Genomic DNA, 21,075 nt, shown 5'->3' on the forward strand with positions numbered 1-21,075 from the left:
AACCCCGCCGCTCCAGGTCTAGAGAGTTGCTTTGCTGAACAATGGATGTCTTTCAGAAGACTATGGACCCATCCATGATGAAACAGGAAGTGAGGAAATCATGCTGCAGTAGGATGTCCATATACGTGATTGCTTTCCTCCTGAGTTTATTATTAAAGCATATTCTTTGACTCATCGCCACCTCCCTCCTTCATGCCTCCCTCCGTCCCTGCAGGATGGGATGGGGTGCATGGTGACCCTGAAGCCTGGGGTCCCCATTGCCAGGTGTGATTGCCCCTTTCCCTCACCTTCTCCCCCACGAGGCAGGTGGGGCTCAGCCCTGGAATCACCTGGAAGCCTCTGTAGACGGTATCCCTGAGCCCACCAGCTCCGTGTTAGATCTGTCTGCAGGGTGGCATGGGCCCTGGGAGGTCTAGACCCACCCAGTGACCTAATATTCAGACACGGGGAGCTCTGCGGTGAGGGCAGGGGTTCTGCCTGTCTGTCCTCGCATGGGGCTCCCAGTGCCTGGTATGATTCTGGCATATGCCAGGCACTCAGCAAATGTGTCCCAGGAGAGGACTGAAGCTATTTTCCCCAGCATTGTAAAGAAAAGGCAGGTTTTTGCTAGAAACAGCCTCTGCCACACCCAGGGACAGGTGCTTCTGGAGCCCTCTGTGTCTGCTGCACAAACCTGAGCTTAGCGCTCCCTGGACTGTGAGGTCATGGTGGGCGTGGAGCCTGGAGGGAGATGAGTCCCTGGGGTTGCGGGTGTTCCGGGCCCAGATTCTCCAGGGTAAACAGCCCTGGGGGAGTCCAGTCTGTGAGCTCTCTCCTGTCTGCAGCTGGGGAAGCCGCTCCAGCCCTTTTCACAAGCCAGAGTCTGTGTGTGTGTGCACACGCACGTGTGTGTGCTCGTGGTGGAGGCAGGAGGCACAGCAGAGCTGAGAAGCAGCCTCCAGGAGCTACCCTGCTTCCTGCTTGTGGTCCTGACCTTCCCCTCCCGCTCTGTTTCTAGCTCCTCCTCCTTCTCCCCTGGAAGAGTCCCCTGTGCCTGGAGGGGCTGACTCAGGAATCCATTCTTTTCCTTTTAAAATAGTCCCTTTTCAGAGGCCACATTTAGAACAACTTGAAATCATCTTACCATTTGTAAGATGTTGAATGAAAAGAAAAAAAAGGAAGAAAGGGGAAAAAGGAAAAATACCTCCTTTAGAAGAATCCGCTCAGGAGGAAAGAATCAGAGAATCAGCATCGTGCAGCCCCCGGAGGACAGCTGGTCTCAGCAAGGGTACCTGGGGGCCTGAGTCCATGGCCGGGAGCTCTTTGGGAGATAGACTGCTGTCACGGGGCCCCAGGACTTCTGAAGAGCATTTCTGAGCAGGCAGGAAATCAAGACGGTCTTATAGTTTACAAAGGGTCAGGCTCGGCTCCTATCGGAGTGGGACCTGGAGCCCACTGTCAGATACCATGCTGTAGGACAGACACGGAGCGTTCATGTCTCAGCGATGGCTGAGCCCCACTCTGCCCTTGGACCTAACTGCTCAGATGACAGGAAATACAGGGGCAGGACGGAAGGAGGAGGTCAGAGCACTTGGGGGAGCAGGCGCCATGTGCGGCGTGTGGATCATCCTACTAGGTAACGTGTCTGGACTCTTGTAAGAGTCGGTGTTGTGACAAAATCAGATGACGGGGGACTAACGGGAAATAACTAACCATGACGCTAAATCTAGACTGGACTCTGGCTTCCAAAAAAAAAAAAAAAAAGGCAGCTAAGAGTTCCTTGCCTTATTTGGGGAGTTTTGAGTATGGATGAAAAACTCTATGATATTATGGAATTCTTACAAAATGTTTGAGGCATGATGATAATTTTGTGGTTATGGTGGAGATTGCCCTTCGTTTAAGGAGAAAGATGCAGAAATCTCTGGGGGAAATATGATATCTACAACTCACTTCCAAGGGGTAGAGAGAAGAGGGGAGAGTGTGGGAAAGTAAATGCAGTGATAATCGTGGAAGCTATTAGTATTTCTATTGAGTAACTCTAGTCATTTTCTGGTGGAACCTTGAGGATTTTCTGTGTACGGTGTCCTGTCATCTGCAAACAGGGCGAGTTTTACTTCTCCTTTTAAATCCTTGCCCTTCCATCTTAAAACAAGCGGATCCAAGCCCTTTCCTCTTCTCTCCCCTTCACTTGCCGTCTCCCTCTCCTTTCCTTTCACAGACAAGCCTTTGAAACAATCGTCTTTACGGACTCACTTGTGATGCGATTCTCAGGGTGCTGGAATCGCCCACCATGATCCAAACATTGGGTCATTTTGATCCCCTTATCAGAATTTTACTCTTGACCCATGTCCTCCTTTTTATACGCTCTTTTCTAAGGACTGTGGGCTTCCCTGGTAGCTCAGCTGGTGAAGAATCCGCCTGCAGTGCAGGAGACCTGGGTTCAATCCCTGCGTTGGGAAGATCCCCTGGAGAAGGGATAGGCTACCCACTCCAGTATTCTTGGGCTTCCCCTGTGGCTCAGTTGGTAAAGAATCCGCCTGCAATGCAGGAGGCCTGGGTTTGATTCCTGGGTTGGGAAGATCCCCTGGAGAAGGGAAAGGCCCCGGTATTCTGGCCTGGAGAATACCGTGGGCTGTATAGTCCATGTTGTCGCAAGGGGTCGCGAAGAGTCAGATACAACTGAGCCACTTTCACTTTTGCTTCTAAGGGCTTGTTACATTTTCTCAGATTCCAGCTATTATAAGTGGAGGGTAGGGACTTCCCTGGCAGTCCAGTGGTTAAGACTCTGTGCTTCCAATGAGCCGGTTTGATTCCCGGTCAGGGAACTAAGAGCCCACATGCCTTGCAGCCAAAAAAAAAAAAAGGAGGATATTAGGTATCATCATCATATTTTTGAGCTTTCTTGTGGGTTTAAAACTTCCATAGTAGGAGTTTGGAGAATACATAAAATCTCCCATCTCCCCGACTCTCTGGGCTCAGAAGCTGTGTTCCGGGGGCCACCCTGACTGGGTACCAGGTGCTGCGTGGCTGGAATCTGGAGCCCTTTGCCACACTGATGTTTCCACATCTGCAGCACACGGAGCTGTGAGCTCTTCTATTTAAAGTGTGCAGCTGAGCGGCGTTTAGCACGGTCACCACCTTGGCCAAGTCCCAGACACTTTCAGCCCCTAAAGGAAGCCCTGTACCCCTGGAGCAGCCCCTGGCAGCCACCAAACCACTTTCTGCCTGTGGACTTGCCTCCCTGGACCTTTGTGAATGGAGTCACACGCGAGGGGGCCTTTGGTGCCCAGCTTCGGTCTTGTTGGTCCTGTCTTCATGGTTCCTCCACGTGGCACATTAGGAAGAGCGTCACTCCTTTCCGTGGCTGAGTAATAAGCCGTGGTACGTATGCATGGACCGCGTTTTGATATCCACTCATCTGTTGATGGGGGTTGGGTTTTTTTCTACTTTTTTTGGCTGTTGTGCTGCTGGGAACTGTCCTATGTAAGTGTTTGTTTGAACAGCGGTTCTCAGCTCTTGGGGTGTGTCCCCGCGGGTGGGAGGGGGCCATGTGGTCACTTTGGATTGAACTGCTTTCCTTGGTTCTCCATGCTTCTGGGCCAGGCCCAGCACCTGCCTGGGCTGGGAGGGGACTGGCCGCACTCCTGTTCCTACGTGTGCGTCCAGCCTGGGGCGGTGCTGACCGGGCAGGAGCTCTCCTTGGGAGGGGACTGGCCCCTGCCCTCCCTCCGGCCTCCCTGGGGCTCAGGAGGGGGCAGCCCTGACCCAGCCCCATCCGGGCGGTCTGGGCCGGTTCAGCCTCCTCCAGCTGGCCAGTGAGCGTGGACCCCCACCTTCCTCTATCTGGGCAAGGCAGCCGGGCCAGGGTCCTGCAGGCTGGCTCTGTGTCCCTGCCCCTGATGAGTGTGGATGGAAGGAGTCCCAAGGCCTGGGGGTTCCTGAGATCCTGCAGGCAGGGTGCAGGCAGAGGCCTGATGGGCCTGAGCTCTGGGTTCAGAAGCAACTGGTTAAACCTGCCTGCCTGCTCCTGGCCCCAGCACTGGAGGGGTAGGCACACCTTGGGGAAGGGGGTTTATGCTCACAGGGCATCCACACCTGTTGGCAGGTATACAGGGGCTGTGCCACCCAAGCTCAGGACTGAGGTGGGTGTTCCCAGGCCCAGGTTCATGCGAGAACCGGGGCTCCTAGAAGGTAGGGTTGGAGCTCAGTTGTCCTATCAGTGGCTGTGTGCCCCTGACACCAAAGCGAGCTCCGCCTGAAACGGGACACAAGGATATCCCCGTGTGATTCTAAAGAGACACAAGGTGGTGTTGAAATACTCGAACCCAAGAGTCCTGGAAACAAGCACCCCCTGCTTCTTTCTCTTCCACAAGTACCAACAGGGAGGCAAAAAGAACTGCAGCAGAGAGCGGGGCAGGTGAGGCCGAGGGGCCGTGATGCCCTCCCTGGGGACCCTGCACTGCGGCCTCATGCAGTGCACAGCCTGAGCAACTGGTCAGGGTGGCTTGGGGGGCGGCACGGGCGGCAGGTGGCCAAGGCCGCCCCAGCCCCCTGCTCAGTTCCGGGTGCCCTTGGGCGAGTCCCGGGGCCTCTGGGCTGCTGGGCTCTGAGGGTCCTTCCAGGCTAACGTCCCGTGCGCTCTGTCACCATGCAGACACGTGTGAACAAGCCAGCTGCTTTTATTAGGACTGGAGGGTAGGTCGCTTGTGGAGGAGGAGGGATGAGGGGCAGGATTCTGCTGTTACTCCTGGACCAGCTGGGCTGTCAGCCGCCCCAGGAGGTCTCGGGAGGGCTCAGCATCGCCTTCCAGGGGGAAGCAGGCTGGCACGCGCCGGGGGCCAGGCCTGGGTCCGTCCCCTGGGGCAGCTCTCCGCCGGCCGAAGCGGCCCACAGGCCGGATCCCGCGGCCCGCGTACCAGGCAGGATTGATGTCGGGGGCTGGAAAGAGCAAGAAAAGCGCGTGGAGGCCTGTGCCCTGGTGAATGCGGCCCTGGTGGCCGGGACGGGGGTGTGCTCGGCTCACCGCTGCCTGTCATCCGGGCTGCGCCGGGACCACCTACCCGCAAAGGAGGATCACCCGTCCGCCATTTCTGATGCTGGGGCAGCTTTGGGAAATAGGATTTCAGACTCACACCAGGACACACTCCCCTTCCTTTCCTGTCCCCACAGCCCCGTTCTCATGGGCCACGTGCACTCAGCCCCAGGCCACCCACCTGGTGAGCAGTGACCCTCCCCCATGTGCTGGGTTGGGACCCTTGGGAGCAGCTGTCGGGGCCATCTAAGGGAAGGGTCTGGGGAACAGGAGGCCAAACCCCAGCTCCGGGATGCTTAGCAAGGATGCCCCAGCTCAGGAAGTGGCCAGGTCCCCCCGCTGTGACCCCTGGGGGTGGGGGCGGGTCGGGACACTCACTGCGGATCTCCATGGAGTGCTGGTGGGCTCTGCTGGCAGCCCCCTGCAGGGCCAGGCCCAGCAGCAGCAGGCAGAGGAGCCAGGCCCCCACCGCCTTCATCCCACTGGCTCCTCGCAGAGGCCCCGCTTGGGAGGGTGCAGCCTGGGGGCAAAGGTGAGCGCACATGAGGGTGCGTGTGCGCAAAGCGGGGTGCCTCGGATAATGCCTTACACACTCTGTGTGCGTCAGAGTGGATGTGCGTGAGTGTGTGCACACATGCATGTACACCGACATGGGTGTGCACAGGTGTTTGGCAGGTGTGCATGGGGTTACACGCATGTGCGCACCCAGTCAAGCTCTAGTGTGGACTTCTCTACTCTGCTGGGGTGGCAGTGAGCCCGGAACGGCAGGTGCACCTGGCTCTTTGCACATCCCTCGCTCCCCCGGGGACCCGTCTCTGCTCTGTACAGTGAGCGTTTGATGAGGTGACCATGTGTGTATTGGCCTCTCCTGGGCTCAGCTGTGTTTACAAGGACCGTCTGTCATCAGAAGGAACCCGGGGGGAATATGAGCTGTGGGTGCAGAGCTGGGCTGTCTTGGGCGTGCCTCGGCCTGTCTGTCCATCTGTGTCAGGGAGCCAGGCGTGTGGGAGGCCTCTGCTCCACTGTGGGTGGGCACACTTGGCCTCGGCGGGGTGGCGGGGGGGATGGCAGAGGCGAGCAGGTTGGTGGGGACCTGCCAGGAGGAGCCCGGTGGCTGCTGGGTGGAGGGGGTGGCCCAACCTCAGGCATGACCCGGGGGCGGGGGCCTGGGGGGCTGCTGAGCCCAGACCGCGCTCAGGGCAGGGGACCCGGGTGCAGGGCTCTTTCCCTCCCTCAGCCCAGGTCCATCCTGCCCCCTGCCTGCTGACAGCCAGGCACTGTAGAAGAGTCATCTACCATCCCTGCCAGGAGTGCTCACCAGCCCCTGTGCCCCCAGATCCAAGCCGCTGAGTCTCCAAGATCAACCAGCAGCCCGTGGGGACCTGCCCTCATGCAGCAGGACAGCCCTATACAGGTGGGGGAGAGCTGTGGGCGACAGAGGCACCCAGAAATCCACCTCTCACCCTGCTGGGCTGAGCCGGAAACAGTGTCCACCCAGGCAAACCTGGCAACACCTTCCGCAGGTGCGCGCACCTCTTAGGACTGGCTCCCTCCCCCGCTCCCCCCTCCCCTGGCACTTAAGGAACCAGCAGAAGACGCCAGAGAGCTTGTCTGTTTCAGGGAGACCCCTCTGCTGACCTTGGCTTTCCAGCCTGTCCCTGAGCCCAGCGGAAAGTGAAAGCGTTAGTCCCTCAGTCGTGTCCGACTCTTTACAACGCCGTGGACTGTATCCCGCCAGGCTCCTCTGTCCCTGGGATTCTCCAGGCAAAAATACTGGAGGGTATTCTTAGGGTTAGGTTAGGGTAGGTAGCCATTTCCTCCTCTGGGGGATCTTCCCTACCCAGGGATCGAACCTGTGTCTCCTGCGTTGCCGGTAGATTCTTTACCGTCTGAGCCACCAGGGAAGCCCTAGCCCCAGGGAACGTGCTCTCCAACTGAGAGATTTAAAACGTTCACCCTTTCCTCTTTTAGAGACCTGTTGGCGGCGGGGGTGGGGGGGGGACTCCAACTTAGAGGAAATGGAGGTGCCGTCATGAAAGTAGAGGGATAAAGAGGGGCCCCAGACCCGCTGGGCTGGTCGCTGTCCCCTGGCTGGGACCCTGCTGGGTGAAGGCATCTTAGGAGAGCGCTGGCAGAGCCTGTCTCCTGACCCTCAAGGTCCAGCCTCCTGAGAGACGGGGGCTTGTTGAGTCCTGGATGGTGAGACTCTGGGTCTGTGTTCCCAGCGGAGTTGCCTGGACGGCTCCACCTTTCATTTCCATCGCAACAGCCGAGTGAACAGGGGGCCCGGACAGGCAGGGGTGGCCCCTGGACGCACAAATGGGGTGGGGTCCCCACCAGAGCTGGTCCTGGCTGCCAGGATGGAGCCCTGCCCGGATGGGGAGGGAAGGGTGGCAGAGGAGGAGGCTGGAGCGTCAAGGACCCCCACCCTCTCCAGCACCTTTCGAGCTACTCACCGAGGTTCCCAGCCTGGCGAGTGCTGTGGACGGGAGCGGGGACCCAGGTGGGGCATGCTCGCCCCTTTTATGCGCCGGGAGGAAGCAGCTGACCGGACCCCCTCCCTCCCTCTCCGCCCGCCTCCCTCACTGGCCACATCGGAAGAGTCATTTTCTTTTTTCTTTTCTTCTAATTTTTTTTTTTTTTTTAACTCTCATCACTGATGTGATGTGTCCTTTCCTGGGTTATATAATTTCATTTGGGCTGAGTGGCTTTAAAACACATTAGCTTTCCTTCTGCACGCTTTGGGTAGAGTGCAGAGCCAGGCACCGCTGGCCCCGGTGCTCCGAGCCACAAGACGGCTGACACAGAGGTGACCCTCCAGCCACCTCCCTCTTCCTCTAAGTCCCGCTTCCCGGGCAGAGTCAACCAAAGAGGCCATCACAGCTGAACGACACCGTCCTAATCCTTCCGTGGCTGGTCTGTCACCCAGGTGCCTTTTCACAGCTGCATTTATTACTTACAAACCACTTTCGTCCTGTTTCTACCACTGAAAAATTATGTTTATTCCAGCCCTTTCCAGAGTCGTCATAATTACAGTTGAAAGAAATTTATTATGATTATCTGGTGAAGGGAATGGCAATCCACTCTAGTATTCTTGCCTGGAAAATCCCATGGACAGAGGAGCCTGGTGCGTGACAGTCCATGGGGTCGCAAAGAATCAGACATGACTGAGCAATGAACACACACACATACTATGATTATAAAACGAACGTGTACATTTCTATTATAAAATGAATAACGTATGCTAAGCTGCTTCAGTCGTGTCTGACTCTTTGTGATCCTATGGACCATAGCCCGCCAGGCTTCTCTGTCCATGAGATTCTCTAGGCAAGAATACTGGAGGGTTGCTGTGCCCTTCTCTGGGGGATCTTCTTGACCCAGGGATCGAACCCCTGTCTCCTATGTCTCCTGCATTGGCAGGAGGGTTCTTTACCACCAGCACCACCTGGGAAGCTATGATTATAAAACAAATACCTGTATTTCTATTATGAAATAAATAATGAAGAGGCTTATTTTTATTATAAAAGCACTTTACATACACTTGGATAGAATTCAGCACATACAGAAAAACAGGAATAAAAGAACACCCATGCACCGGAGAAGTCAATCATTGATCCCACGTGATGGGTGTACTTCCTTTTCATGGGCTTTGCACGTTATTCTGGGTAGGTTCATCGGATTCATGCATTTTTGAATCTCTTTATTTCCATTTAACCATCCTATCCTCAAGTCGTGAAAAAAATCTGTACACTCACGCCATTTAAAATAACTACACACTGTTCTCCATTTCACTTCGGCCTCATATTCTGAATAATGATAGGAGACCAACGAGTCCATCCTAAAGGAAATCAACCCTGGATATTCATTGGAAGGACTGATGCTGAAGCTGAAGCTCCAGTCCTTTGACCTCCTGATGCGAAGAGCTGACCCACTGGAAAAGACCCTGATGCTGGGAAAGATTGAAGGCGAGAGGAGAAGGGGACGACAGAGGATGAGATGGCTGGATGGCATCACTGACTCGGTGGAAGTGAGTTTGAGTGAGCTCCGGGAGTTGGTGATGGACAGGGAGGGAGGCCTGGCGTGCTGCAATTCATGGGGTTGCAGAGTCAGACACGACTGAGTGCCTGAACCGCGACATAGCAAAGATCATTTACATCCCCCTGAGCATCAACTCGAGGAGCCCATCCTGGGGGGACCCCTCCCGGCTGCTCTCCCCAGACATGTGCAGTGGCCCCACGGCCCTTCCCCAGCCTGCATCAGACTTTGAGGAAAGTTCCAGAGCAGCTCCAGGCCCTCAGAGGGTCACGCTGCTTCTCTTTCCTCCCATGGCTGCCCATGCCTGGTGACGAAGGTTTTGTGGGGGGCAGGTGGGCTCCCTGGGGGTCTGGAGTGGAAGTCGGGGGGAGGGGCACAGGCGAGGGGGGCTGTCCACGGAGCGTGAGGGGCAGAGGAGGGACCCGGCCCACACCCCGGCTGCAAGCTGAGGCCCCTGGGATGGACTCCGTCTGGATCCCGGGGCAGTGCGGGGTGAGCGAGGGTCGGAGTGGCTCTGCTGGGGGGTGCTTCTAGAAGCGCTGCTGAGGCCAGCCCCTGCCTGGAGGGGGCCTCTCCTCCTCTCCCTGCAGGGCTGCCCGGCGCCAGGCCCCCTGGGGAGCGGACCCCGTGACACCAGGGCAGCTGAGGCAGCTTCCTCGGCAGACCGTTGGGGGAGCATGTGCTTGCGTGTGTGTGTGAGTGCACATGTGTGCGTGAGTGTGTGGGGTAGCGAACCCTCCCCTTTCAGCCAAGCATCTCCGCCACAGTGCAGGGTTGGTGTTGATGAAAGAAATGTCCACACACTGAGGCCTGGGGAAGTCATGCTGGCTTATAGGGGAAAGGGAGAGTCGCTCAGTCGTGTCCGACTCTTTCCGACTCCGTGAACTATACAGTCCATGGAATTCTCCAGGCCAGAATACTGGAGTGGGCAGCCGTTCCCTTCTCCAGATCTTTCTGACCCAGGGATGGAAGCCAGAACTGGGATCTCCTGCATTTCAGGTGGGTTCTTTACCAACTGAGCTGTCAGGGAAGCCCCACTTACATGCGAGTTACCCTGAATTTGATACCAACTAGAACAGCCTGTTTGTGGCCCATCAAACTTGCTTTGTGCAGCTGCTTAAACTCAAACAGAAAAAGGCTCACTGACCACAAGGAAAAAACACCACTGTTGCCCGTACTCAGCCGTGTCCAACTTCGAGACCCCGTGGACTGCAGCCCGGCAGGCTCCTCTGGGCATGGGATTTCCCAGGCAAGAACACTGGGGCGGATTGCCATTCCCTCCTCCAGGGGATCGTCCCGGCTCAGGGACTGAACCCGCGACTCTGTGCCTCCTGCATTGCTGGGGGCTGAGGGGGTTCTTTACCACTGAGTCGCCTGGGAAGCCGCCCAACTAGGAGTGTCCATGTTCAACATAAAGATGAGACGCCTCCTGCCCTGGGACCCCAAGGCTGGTCCCCCTTTGATGCTAAGTCTCCCCTCCCAGTGCCAAGGCCGTGCTGACTCCCTGTGCGCGTTGTGTTTTTGAAGCCTTGAAGGGATGTATCCTTGACTTGTTTAATGTTTTTTCGTTCGGGTGAGACACGAAACTGCTGAAAGCCTGCTTCTCTGGCGCGGATTCTGAGGGATCCGAGAGGCCATGCCTCGGGCCGTAGCCCTCAGCTTGGCTCAGATAAAGCCCTTTCCCATTCCCGCTGTAGGCTGTCTGTTGCTTGCTTTACTCAGGGGTCCACCAGCGGGCGGTGGCACCGCTCCAGCCCTGCCCCCTCATCGCAGAGCCCAGAGCTCGGCCCGCTGACAGAGTGGAATGATGTCCCCCACCCCGTGGTCTTCATCAGAGGACCCAGAGTGCCTGAGGGGCCCTTGGGGAGCTGGAGATGTCATGGCAGCTGGTGGGGCAAACGCAGGTGAGATGCTCTGCTGCTCTTGCCAGGACCCCTGAGCCCCAGGGAGTGCCTGCAAGATGGTTTTCTTTTGGAGGGGGGGGTGTTCATGTGGCACGTGGGATCTTAGTTCCCCAACCTGAGGTTGAACCTGTGCTCCCTGTATTGGAAGCATGGAGTCTTAACCACTAGGCTGCCAGGGAAGTCCACACGTGAGCTTTTCCGGAACAGGGTCTTTGCTTGTGTGATTGGGGTAAAAATCTTGAGGTGAGGTGACTGTCCTGGAGAATGCAGATGGGCCCTAAATCTAGCGATGAGGGTCCTTGTGAGAGATGGGCAGAGGGATGTTTGGGACAGACAGACAGGAGACACAGGGAAGGAGCCTGGGTGGCGGTGGAGTCGCAGCCTGGAGGGAGGAGGCCGCTGGCCGAGGACAGCGAGAGTTGCCAGAGCCGGGCAGAGGTTGCGGACAGCCTCTCCTGGAGCCTCTGTGGGGAGCGCGGCCCTGCACGCACCTCGATTCTGGCCTTCTGGCCTCTGCCAGAGGACACGCTTCTGTCGTTCTAAGCTGCCCAGTTTGTAGCAATCTGTTCGAGCAGCTGGGGGCCCAAGGAGGTCAGGCTGTGTGTGGTGTGTTTTCCAAGATACAACATATTTGTTTTTTTTGCTGAGATGGTGAGTGAATGGGAGTTGCTGGCCTTCCTCCTCTCCTCATTCTGGCTCCTTTGGGCTTTCCTGGTGGCTCAGATGGTAAAGAATCTGCCTGCCAATGGGTTGGGAGGGTCCTCTGGAGAAGGAAATGGCACAACCCACTCCAGTATTCTTGCCTGGAGAATCCCAAGGACAGAGGAGCCTGGTGGGCTACAGTCCATGGGGTCACAAAGAGTCAGACACAACTGAGCGACTAACTCATCACTTATTCCTCGCTTCTGGCTTCTTCACCAAACAAAACTTGCAGTAATTGTAGAACAAGAGAACAAACAAGGCCAGACTTTGAGAAGAGCCTCGGGGGGCAGACAGGCACCTGGGAGGGGAGGTTTGGGCGGGGGTGGCAGAAGCCGGGGCGCGGGGAGGCTGGGGTGAAGATCCAGGAGGTGGGCAAGGTCTGGTCCTTCCTCCCTGCTTGGCGCTGCCAGGGACAATGCTTGCCAGCCCCTGCTGCCCAGGTCAATGACACGGGCCCGGACCAGGGGTCAGCACAGATTTCCCATACGTACTCAGCTCTGATTTTGTAGCACAGAAGCAACAACAGACACAAGGAAACACAGGGATGTGGCCAGATCTGCTGACCCGACCCAGACCGCTGGGGTGGGCAGCCTCAGGAGGGAACAGGAGCAGAGGGGCTCTGGAGAAAAGGGAAGGGCTGATCTGCCTTGGACATTGTCCCTCCAAACCGACAGGACTGTGGGGCCTAGGCCAGAGGGCTGCCTCCTCGCATGGCTCCCCAAGGCTGGAAAGGCAAGGTGCAGGGGGCCGGCAGTGGGGTTCTGGTGACCTTCCTGACACCCCAAGTGTGGCAGGCAGCAGCCAGTGGTCCCGGGAAACCCGGGTCCACAAGACACAAGGATGTTCTCTAGAGGACAGTCACACAGTGGACCACAGGTCGCCCTGGAAACAAAAGCACAGCATCCATGCAACACAACCTGGTATAAAATAAGCACAGGAAGGAACTGCAGGGAGAGGGCTAGGAGGCTCGTGAAACCAGAGCTGACATCCTGGGAACAGCAGAGTGCACATCTTTGGCATAAAAATATATCCCAGGGATGTCCCTGGAGGCCCAGGGGTTAAGGCTTCACTTTCCAATGCATGGGGAGCAGGTTTGATCCCTGGTCAGGGAACTAACATCCCACATGTCTTGTGGCCAAAAAAACCAAAGCATCAAACAGAAGCAATAGTGCCACAAATCCAATAAACACTTTAAAAGGGGTCCACAGCAAAAATAAACCGGAAAGAAAGGGGCCCACAGCAAAAATAAGCCGGAAAGAAAAATCCCGAGTCAGCGACACAGCTGCGGACGGAGTCGGGGGAGGGGGGCGGGCGGAGGTGTGTGCAGAAGGCAGAGGCCAGCTTTCCCGACAGAACTTGAGGTTGAAGAAAGGGCAGAGCCTTGCCTGGAGCCTCGGGGAGGACGGAGCTGACCTGAGCGGGCGCAGCAGGGTGTGGGGGGTGAGATCCGAGGTCAGCAGAATGGGCTGACACTGAGATGCCGGGGGAAGGGGTGGCTGGTCTGTGCAGGGGACCTCGGGGCATCTGGGCAGCAGACCAGCCACGGGCACCTAAAGCCATGGTCCTAACAGGGAAGGAGAGGGGGCAGGAGGGGCCGAGAAGCCAGCACAGGACCGGGAGAACTCACATCCCCGATGACCCGGCCATGGCCACGGATGAACACAGATCCCGGGGCTGTGCGCACCACCAGGTGCATGAATGAACGAGTGAGCACAGCTCTGGACCTAATCGGAGACCCCTGCGAGGGGCCTTTGGAAAGAGGGACCAGTGTGTTTCCAGGTTGGAAGCTCTTTGCACTTAAGTTAGCCATGGAGCAGTGGGCCTGTTACCCTCACCTCCAGGGCAGGGCTCCAGGCCAGCCAGGACCGCCTCCCCTGAAGGCTAGGAACTCACATTGACACCCCCCCCCCGTTTATTTTGTGAATAAGGAGGCCTGCACATCACAAAGAACCGATCCTCTTCCCACGTACAGGCATCTTTAATCATTTCCAACACTGAATTTAGGAGCTGCTTATTTGAAGCAGCTTTCATTTGGAGAAGGAGGATCAGCCCCATTGTTTCTACAAACCCCAGCACACTGCCAAAGCCCAAGTCATCTGGATCAACGCGGATGCCAATTCTGAAAGTCCCCCTGGAGCGGCCATGGGCCAGCTTGTGGGCAACGTGGCCCCTGTGGGGACTGAGACACTGAGGGGTCAGTGGGGATGGGACCAGAGCTCGTGGTGCAGAGACAGTCAGGTCGGAAGAAAATCTTAGTGGGCAAGGCTTTTGGGCATCACAGATTCAGCATCTCCTCTTCCTCCACTGGGCTGTGTACCGTGGAAAGCGCGGGGCAGGAGGTGGGACGCAGTGACCGAGGTGGAGGGGAAGAGGGTGGGTGTCCCGTTCAGGCGAACCTCTCCTCTTAGGGCTGGTGGGTCATCACGGGCTTCTGTGAAGCACAAACACACATGGACACACCGTATGCACAAGTGGGTGTGAGATACACAGCTGTACACATGGGCGCACACAGGCCCGGAAACTCACAGGCGAGGACAGGGGGACATGGAGACACACAGGTGTGTGCACGAGGAAAGATGCACTTAGCTGTATGAGTGTGTGCACTTAAAAACAACGGGCATGTACACACACACACACACGCACACACACACGCAGGAGGGCACACAGCTGCACACACAAACCCGTGGACCTGCGTCAGAAGGCATCGGTCAACCCCTGGCCGGTTTTTCACTCAACCCCTCTCTGCCTCAGTCTCCTCAGCTATGAATTTGGGTCCATGACACCAGCCCTCATCAAACGGGCTATGAAGATGGAAAGTATTTTAACAACTGGAAGCGCTGAAACACAGGAAGGTGTGTTCTCATTTGGAAGCGCTTAGATTTTCAAGCCCCCGTTGGCGATTTTGTTATCAGTCTCCTGCAGTGAATGGCCCTGCTCTGGCCACGGCCCAGGCGGCCTCGTCTGGGCTGGGGGGAGGCTGGCTGAGTCGGACCCGTGGGCCCCACCTGCCTGCCCGTCTCCCAGCCCCAGGCGTCAGCAGTGAGTGTTGTGAAATCCTTTGAAATCTGTTTAAAGATGGAGTCCGTGGAAATAACAGAGTGGGCACTTCATCTTCTCGGACAGCCAAGGCATCGCCTCAGACTTGCGTAACCGGGAGGAAGTCAGAATTGCTGCTGGGTGGTTGCAGCCGGCAGGTGTAGTGTGGGTGTGGACAGCGGTGGGGATCCAGGGTGTTGGGACCCTGATGGTGGCCACCGAGGCCTCCTGCCCATCCCTGGGCTGTGGGCGTGAGTCTGGTCCCTCGATCGGCTGTCTCGCGCTGTGACAGCACCGTGTGTGTGCGTGTGGACCGCAGCGGGGGGCCCGGGCAGGCAGCACCCACGTCAGAGAACCGGGCGCTTCCCCCAGGATCTCGTGCGGCTGGAAACACCAGCGACCGTGGTGTGGGAGAAGGCCTGCCAGAGGCGCTCCTGCAGGCGTCAAGGCCACAGCCGCTCCCGGGCCAGCCTGATGCTCCCTGGGCTTGGGGAGGAACCCCAGGCTCCTTCTGCATGGAGGTCCTTCCCAGGGAAGCAGGGGACAGCGCCGACCCAAGCATCTGCACAGGTGGCTCAGCTGCACAACCTTTACCGCGCAGGGAAGGCGCGCGGGGCTGGGCGGGGAGTCCCGGATGTCTCGTGGGCTGTCCGGGATCCCAAGCCCAGACCCCCAGGGCGAGGCGACCCCCCAATCAGCCTGACACTGGGGTACCTTTAGATATGTTTTCCATTTTCCTTTAGATCTTTTATTGATCTTACTTTTCTTGTCAGTTTATCCCAATTCTTTACTTTGAAGACTTCAAGTGTCAGCCTGACAGGTCACAGAATTTTTAAGCCGCCCCAGAGAACAGAGAAAACTCACTGCAAAGCTGTAGTTGGCGGCACTCTTCCTGCCATTGGGGTTTCTTTGGGTCAGGGATCCGCGGTACATGGACTTCCGACTGAAGCAGTCATCATCTTTGTCTTCGGGGAAAACAGAAGGGGGCTTGTTTATTAATCACACGCTTACCTCAAACAAGTGCCTTTGCCTCCTAAGGAATTTTAAAAGCAGCATGAGAATGAATGAACCACCCAGGACGGACGCTGCCCTTCTCACCACCAAGACATCAAGAAACCGTGCCCCACGCTCTGCGTGAGGTCTGGGGCTGTGCACCGCGCATGCATGTGCGAGCTCAGTGATGTCTGACTCTTTGAGACCCCATGGACTGTAGCCCCCCAGGCTCTTCTGTCCATGGGACTTTCCAGGCAAGAAATACTGGAGTGGCTTGCCATTTCCTTCTCCAGGGGATCTTCCCAACCCAGGGATGGAACCTGCGTCTCTTGTGCCTCCTGCTCTGGCAGGCCGATTCTTTACCACTGGCGCCCTACTGTATACGTTCAAATCATATCATAAGACACAGACACCACCACCTTCACCTTTATGTGCTTAAAGTAGCAAATTCCAGGGATCCAGGCATCAGCTCACTGCAACAGTCCCTGCGGGTGGCCAGGGTTCACTGGGGTGTCCTGTGGGTCAGGGCATGAGACGCTGGGTCCCATGGCTCACTTACAAACCTGGGGCCCTGATTGGTCATTTTCACGCTCTCTTAGGCCTGGGGAATGAGGGGAGCAAGTGACTTACCTTGGCTTTTGGGGTAATTGCTGAGCTTCCTCCTCACGAGACAGGGCACAGCCTCCACCTAGAAGAAGGACACGTCTCTGGGTGTCACTATGTTGCTGTGATCGTTAGGGGCACCGGAAGCTAAATGCAAATTCCTCACCACTCAAGCAAATTCTGACAAACGAAGACCTTTAAACAGTACTACAATGCATGTTATCAATAAATGACCAAATACCAGAACATGAAAGAGATGTGTGCCTTTTGGAGAACTGCCCATTTTGGGAAGGGGCTCTCAAGAGTCTGTGCTGTTGGAGAAGACCCTTGAAAGTCCCTTGGACTGCAAGGAGATCCAATCAGTCCATCCTAAAGGAAATCAGTCCTGAATATTCATTGGAAGGACTGATGCTGAAGCTGAAACTCCAATACTTTGGCCACCTGATGTGAAGAACTGACTGGAAAAGACCCTGATGCTGGGAAAGACTGAAGGCGGGAGGAGAAGGGGACGACGGAGGATGAGATGGTTGGATGGCATCACCTACTCAATGGACATGAGTTTGGGTAAACTCCAGGAGACGGTGATGGACAGAGACGCCTGGTGTGCTGCAGTTCATGGGGTCGCAGAGAGTCGGACACGACTGAGCGACTGAACCACACAACAATACAAGCCCAGCACCTGCGGTTGCTGACTCACACTGTCCCTTCCCTCGCCCTTTCCTGTCACTCAAGTCTCTACTCTGGGACAAGTCTTTCTCTGTTTTGCCTCCTCAGGGGGAAGTGAGAGCCAAACAGACTGACTTCCTGGGAAGTCCTGCGGACCCGGCCACCTGGGATTCAGCCCAGCTGCTCTGGGGCTGTACCGGGGGCCTGGCCGGGGACACCCCCAGGGCCGGGCATCCTGGGGCGCGTCAGGGAGGTCTGGCCCCGAGGAGAGGCTGGGGTCCTGCCTGAGACCCTCTGGCTCGGTGGTCTGTGTGGTCTGCCTGACCCCCAGTCTCGCCGTCACTGCAACGGGGGTGGCATCCACCCTGGCTCACCAAGTGTTGTGAACCTCAGATGGAAGGGATGGAAAAAATACCATGTTTGCTGGGAAGAGCGACCCAGTGCCGCTGTCAGGAGAAGCAGAAGTGACTCGATGGTCACTTGAGATCTCCGGGAGCTGGCAGGACGTGGGGCAGATGCCACTCTCCGTGGGGCCCTGGGACTGGCGCTGCCCCCCACCCCGTGTCTTCCTGAAGGGCAGGCTGAGGGGTGTCGCCCCTCCACGACGTCTACCCGTGTGCTGCTGCCTGCGTGGAGGCCCCGTGCTCCCTCCCACGGGCTGGATGTGCGGCTCCCAGCGCAGGGCTGTGCCCAGACCCTGCGCCAGTGGATATGCATCCCCCTTGACCGGTGAGCATGCAGGGGGCACACATCCAGCACGTGGTCCAGGCGCAGGACGACTTCTCTGTGACCTGCAGTGTCTCCGGGGCTCTGTGTTACCCTGAGCCGGTTGCCCTGCCTGGGGGTCTGCCCGCCTCCTCCCCAGCCCCTACCCCAGCCCTGCCCTCTGTCCCACCCTTCCATTCCCCTGATGGGTTTTCCCAGCTACACCCCCCCACCTCCACCGCCACTGATAGACACCCTACCCCAAGCCGTGCCTCTAGGGGAAGCCAGCCTGGGAGACTCGCCAGGCTTCTTAAAGTCTGACTATTTCAGCTCCACCGCCCACTGGCTTGTCCTGCTGCTAGAAAAGTCAGGCCAGTCATTTACCCTCTCCCACCCCTTCGAGCCTGGGTGCAGTGAACACATACCTCGGCCTCATCCGAAGGGTCTGCGTGTGGATCCTTCAGACTCTGGTCAGATTTCCTGACAAGCCGGGGAAGAAAGATCTGGAGAACAAAGAAGGCGTCTGGGCGACATGACAGCCTGTCTGACCTCCAGCCGCAGGGCAGGTTAGCAGGACTAAGAACGGATGTACTAATACTCGGCCTGAAAGGCTGGGATGGCCTGTCAGTCCTCCAAACACACCACTGGGGCTCTGGGTTCAGCAGATTAAAATACGGAATGCCCAGCTGGCTCTGGTTTGCAGATCAACCGTAAGTGAACGCTGTAGTATATGCACGCCCCAAAGCGTGCACCCCGGGTACTCATACAAGGAAATGACTTGTTGCACATGTGAAGTTCAGGTTCAACCGGGGCGTCCTGGCAGCTGCCCCTGGGGCTCTCCTGGGAGCACCTGTCATTCTTCTGCCAGAGATTCCCGACTTGAATCGGGGAGGAGGATGCCGCTCCCAGGTCTCTGCTGTGGGCGGATCTCCACCCTGCCCCTCGATCGCACCCGCTGTGAAGTGGAGCTCTGTTAAGCCCGTCTGGGGCACCCCCTGGCCCGCCTCCCCCAGTAAAGTGCTTTTTATGTTAGAATCGGCAGTAACAGATGAAAAAGAATCCCATCCAGGTCACTGACATCAGGGGAGAGAAGAGGGAGGCGGCTGGTGGGGGCTATCGCTGCCCCAGGCCACCCTGTGCCCTTCCCAGGGCTCCGGGCACGACCCCCCAGGGCCCCGAAGTCCCTCCACTCACCGGGAGGTTAGACTTCTTCTGGGGCTTTCCCGAGGGCCGCACCGTGAGCCCCGCTGCCTGCAAGGCTGCAATCCTGGACTTGATATTCGAAACCTGGAGGAATGACAGATAGACATCACTTGGAAGGCCCGTCTCAATGTTGTGGACCAGGAAGAGCAGCTGCTCCGCTTTCATCGAATTTGCTACCGTGATACTCCCCCTAAGATGGGTGTTGCGACCAGGGGCACTTCCCGGGGACCTCATTTTCACCCATCGTCCATGGTCATCGGAAGAGTCACCCATCCCCAGGGGTGAGGAGAGGGGTTTCACACATTGTCTGGAGGCTCATCCTTGAGGGTTGGAAGGAAGACGGTAGTGACTGGGGGGAGAGTGGGAGGAGGAAGCTTCCGGGAACAGGAACCAGGGCCCGTCAGCTCCATTCAGATGCCTCCTGCTGCTGCTGCTGCTAAGTCGCCTCAGTCGTGTCCGACTCTGTGCAACCCCATAGACGGCAGCCCACCAGACTCCCCTGTCCCTGGGATTCTTCAGGCAAGAACACTGGAGTGGGTTGCCATTTCCTTCTCCAATGCATGAAAGTGAAAAGTGAAAGTGAAGTCGCTCAGTCGTGTCCGACTCTTCGCGACCCCGTGGACTAAGGCCCGCCATTGTTCCTGAGGTCCAATGGGTTCTCTGGAATTGGCCTGCTCCTCACACCTCACTCTCTAGTGTCAGGGTCCACTGTTGACCCCTGAACATATCTCGTTCACACCGCTGCAGGGCCTTTGCACATGCTGCCTTCTTTTTTTAAATCTTTGCTTGTTTATTTGGTTGCATCAGGTCCTAGTTGCGGCATGCAGGACCCTTAGTTGCAGCATGTGGGATCTAGTTCCCTGACCAGGGATCGAACCCAGGCCCCCTGCATTGGGAGAGCAGAGTCTTAGCCACTGGACCACCAGGGAAGCCCCATGCCTTCTTCTAGGGTTATCCCTTCTTGATCGCCCTTCTAAGCGGCCTGTCCCAGTGCTCCCTCGGGCTCTCCTCTCCTCGTGAACCGAGATGCGCTCCTTGGTTGTGGACTTGCTCTCTGCCTCCTCTCACTAAGGATGTGAGCTCCACGAAGGCAGGGGCTTGGTCTGAGGTGTTCATTGCTGCATCTGTGTGTCTACAGGACACTGGCCACACTCGGGAGGTTGATTGTCTGCCCCACGAGAAGGAATAAGTGAGCCCAGAGTTCCCAGGCTGGCTTGCTCCCCATAGCCTGCCCAGCCTGGCAACACACCCCTCTCCTTGGGGATGGAAGGGCACGTGCTGGAGAGAACAGAAGCGGGAATGAACGGGCAGTGGGGGCTGGGTCCTCCGCACTCTGAGGGCTGAACCCTTCTTCTCCAGGGTCCCCGGGGGTGGGCAGAGTAGAGCCCAGGCTCCTTTGTTGTCTCTGGAGGCCCCTGCCCCATCCTTTGATCTTTGCACACCATTGACCACCCCCCCCCCAACTCAAGCCCTGGACCCAAGCACACAGGGTGACCCTTGGTCAGAATTTGAGCCCTGGGGCCGTCCTAAAATCTAAGCCTCCTTCTGGACAGCCCTCCCAGGACAGCGAGGGGAAGGGTCAGCCTCTTCCTTCCACACTGCCTGTCTCTTGCCGACCTGAAGGGGAATAGGCACGGCTGGGCTGTTGGGGGTGGATGGAGGGTGGTTCCGATAGACACCCCCAAATTCCTGCTCTGAGGCTGACAGTGTGGGCTCCGCTATGCGAGCTCTTCAGGGCCCTTCCTCGGCCTTCAGGGCCCCCACCATCTGTCTGGGGCACCCTTCCGTCCCCGAGGAGAAGGGCGTGTCTCCAGGCCACGCACGTTCTAGGCGGCAGGCCGGCCTGGGGACTCCGGGTTCACTTATTCTTTCTCGTGAAGCCAACAGTGCTCCATCTCCCGCGCAGGGTGGGCATCGCGCGGCCAGCCGCCTACCTGGCTCTCTGTCCGCCGCACCTTGCGAGTTGTGGCGGCCACTTGGCCCTCCAGCTCCGCCAGCTCTGCCTCCGTGGTCCTGCTGGGCTGTTCGGGGTCCCCAGGACTCAGCGGATCCTTCCCCCAGCTGGGTGTTTGGTCTGCTGCCGTGCGCACCTAGGACAGAAGCCCCAAATGTGACCACGAGGCGGAGAGGCTGCGGGGCTCTCAGTGACACACATCCCGTCCTGACGATGCTGCTCTCTGCACTCCAGGGGCAGCCGGGCACCCGGGGCCCTCAGGG

The 21,075-nt window shown here is 57.5% G+C and overlaps 2 protein-coding genes across 3 annotated transcripts in view; both read right to left on the reverse strand.

Annotated features, from left to right (window-relative positions):
- On the reverse strand, nt 4,721-5,489 carry PRLH (prolactin releasing hormone). Its single transcript, XM_005678756.2, has 2 exons — nt 5,390-5,489; nt 4,721-4,917 (listed from the first exon to the last, which is right to left on the reverse strand). The coding sequence occupies exons 1-2, from the start codon at nt 5,487-5,489 to the stop codon at nt 4,721-4,723; spliced, it is 297 nt and encodes a 98-aa protein (XP_005678813.2).
- Nucleotides 13,607-21,075, reverse strand: part of MLPH (melanophilin) — a 46,087-nt gene continuing 38,618 nt past the window's right edge. For both annotated transcript variants that reach the window (XM_018040686.1, XM_018040678.1), the window contains exons 10-15: nt 20,793-20,948; nt 18,850-18,942; nt 18,081-18,158; nt 16,312-16,369; nt 15,553-15,653; nt 13,607-14,083 (exon numbers count right to left, since the gene is read on the reverse strand). In XM_018040686.1, coding sequence (XP_017896175.1) covers nt 14,057-14,083; nt 15,553-15,653; nt 16,312-16,369; nt 18,081-18,158; nt 18,850-18,942; nt 20,793-20,948 — 513 coding nt within the window. In that variant the 3' untranslated portion in view covers nt 13,607-14,056. The remainder of the gene's footprint in view (nt 14,084-15,552; nt 15,654-16,311; nt 16,370-18,080; nt 18,159-18,849; nt 18,943-20,792; nt 20,949-21,075) is intronic.

The sequence above is a fragment of the Capra hircus genome, chromosome 3 (assembly GCF_001704415.2).
Source record: "Capra hircus breed San Clemente chromosome 3, ASM170441v1, whole genome shotgun sequence".
Taxonomy (NCBI): domain Eukaryota; kingdom Metazoa; phylum Chordata; class Mammalia; order Artiodactyla; family Bovidae; genus Capra; species Capra hircus.

Excerpts from the sequence above, each read along its gene's own strand:
- PRLH (XM_005678756.2), bottom strand. The coding sequence starts at position 5,489 with ATGAAGGCGGTGGGGGCCTGGCTCCTCTGCCTGCTGCTGCTGGGCCTG. Across the intron at positions 4,918-5,389 it reads GCACTCCATGGAGATCCGCA|CCCCCGACATCAATCCTGCC; the intron begins GTGAGTGTCCCG and ends TGCTCTTTCCAG.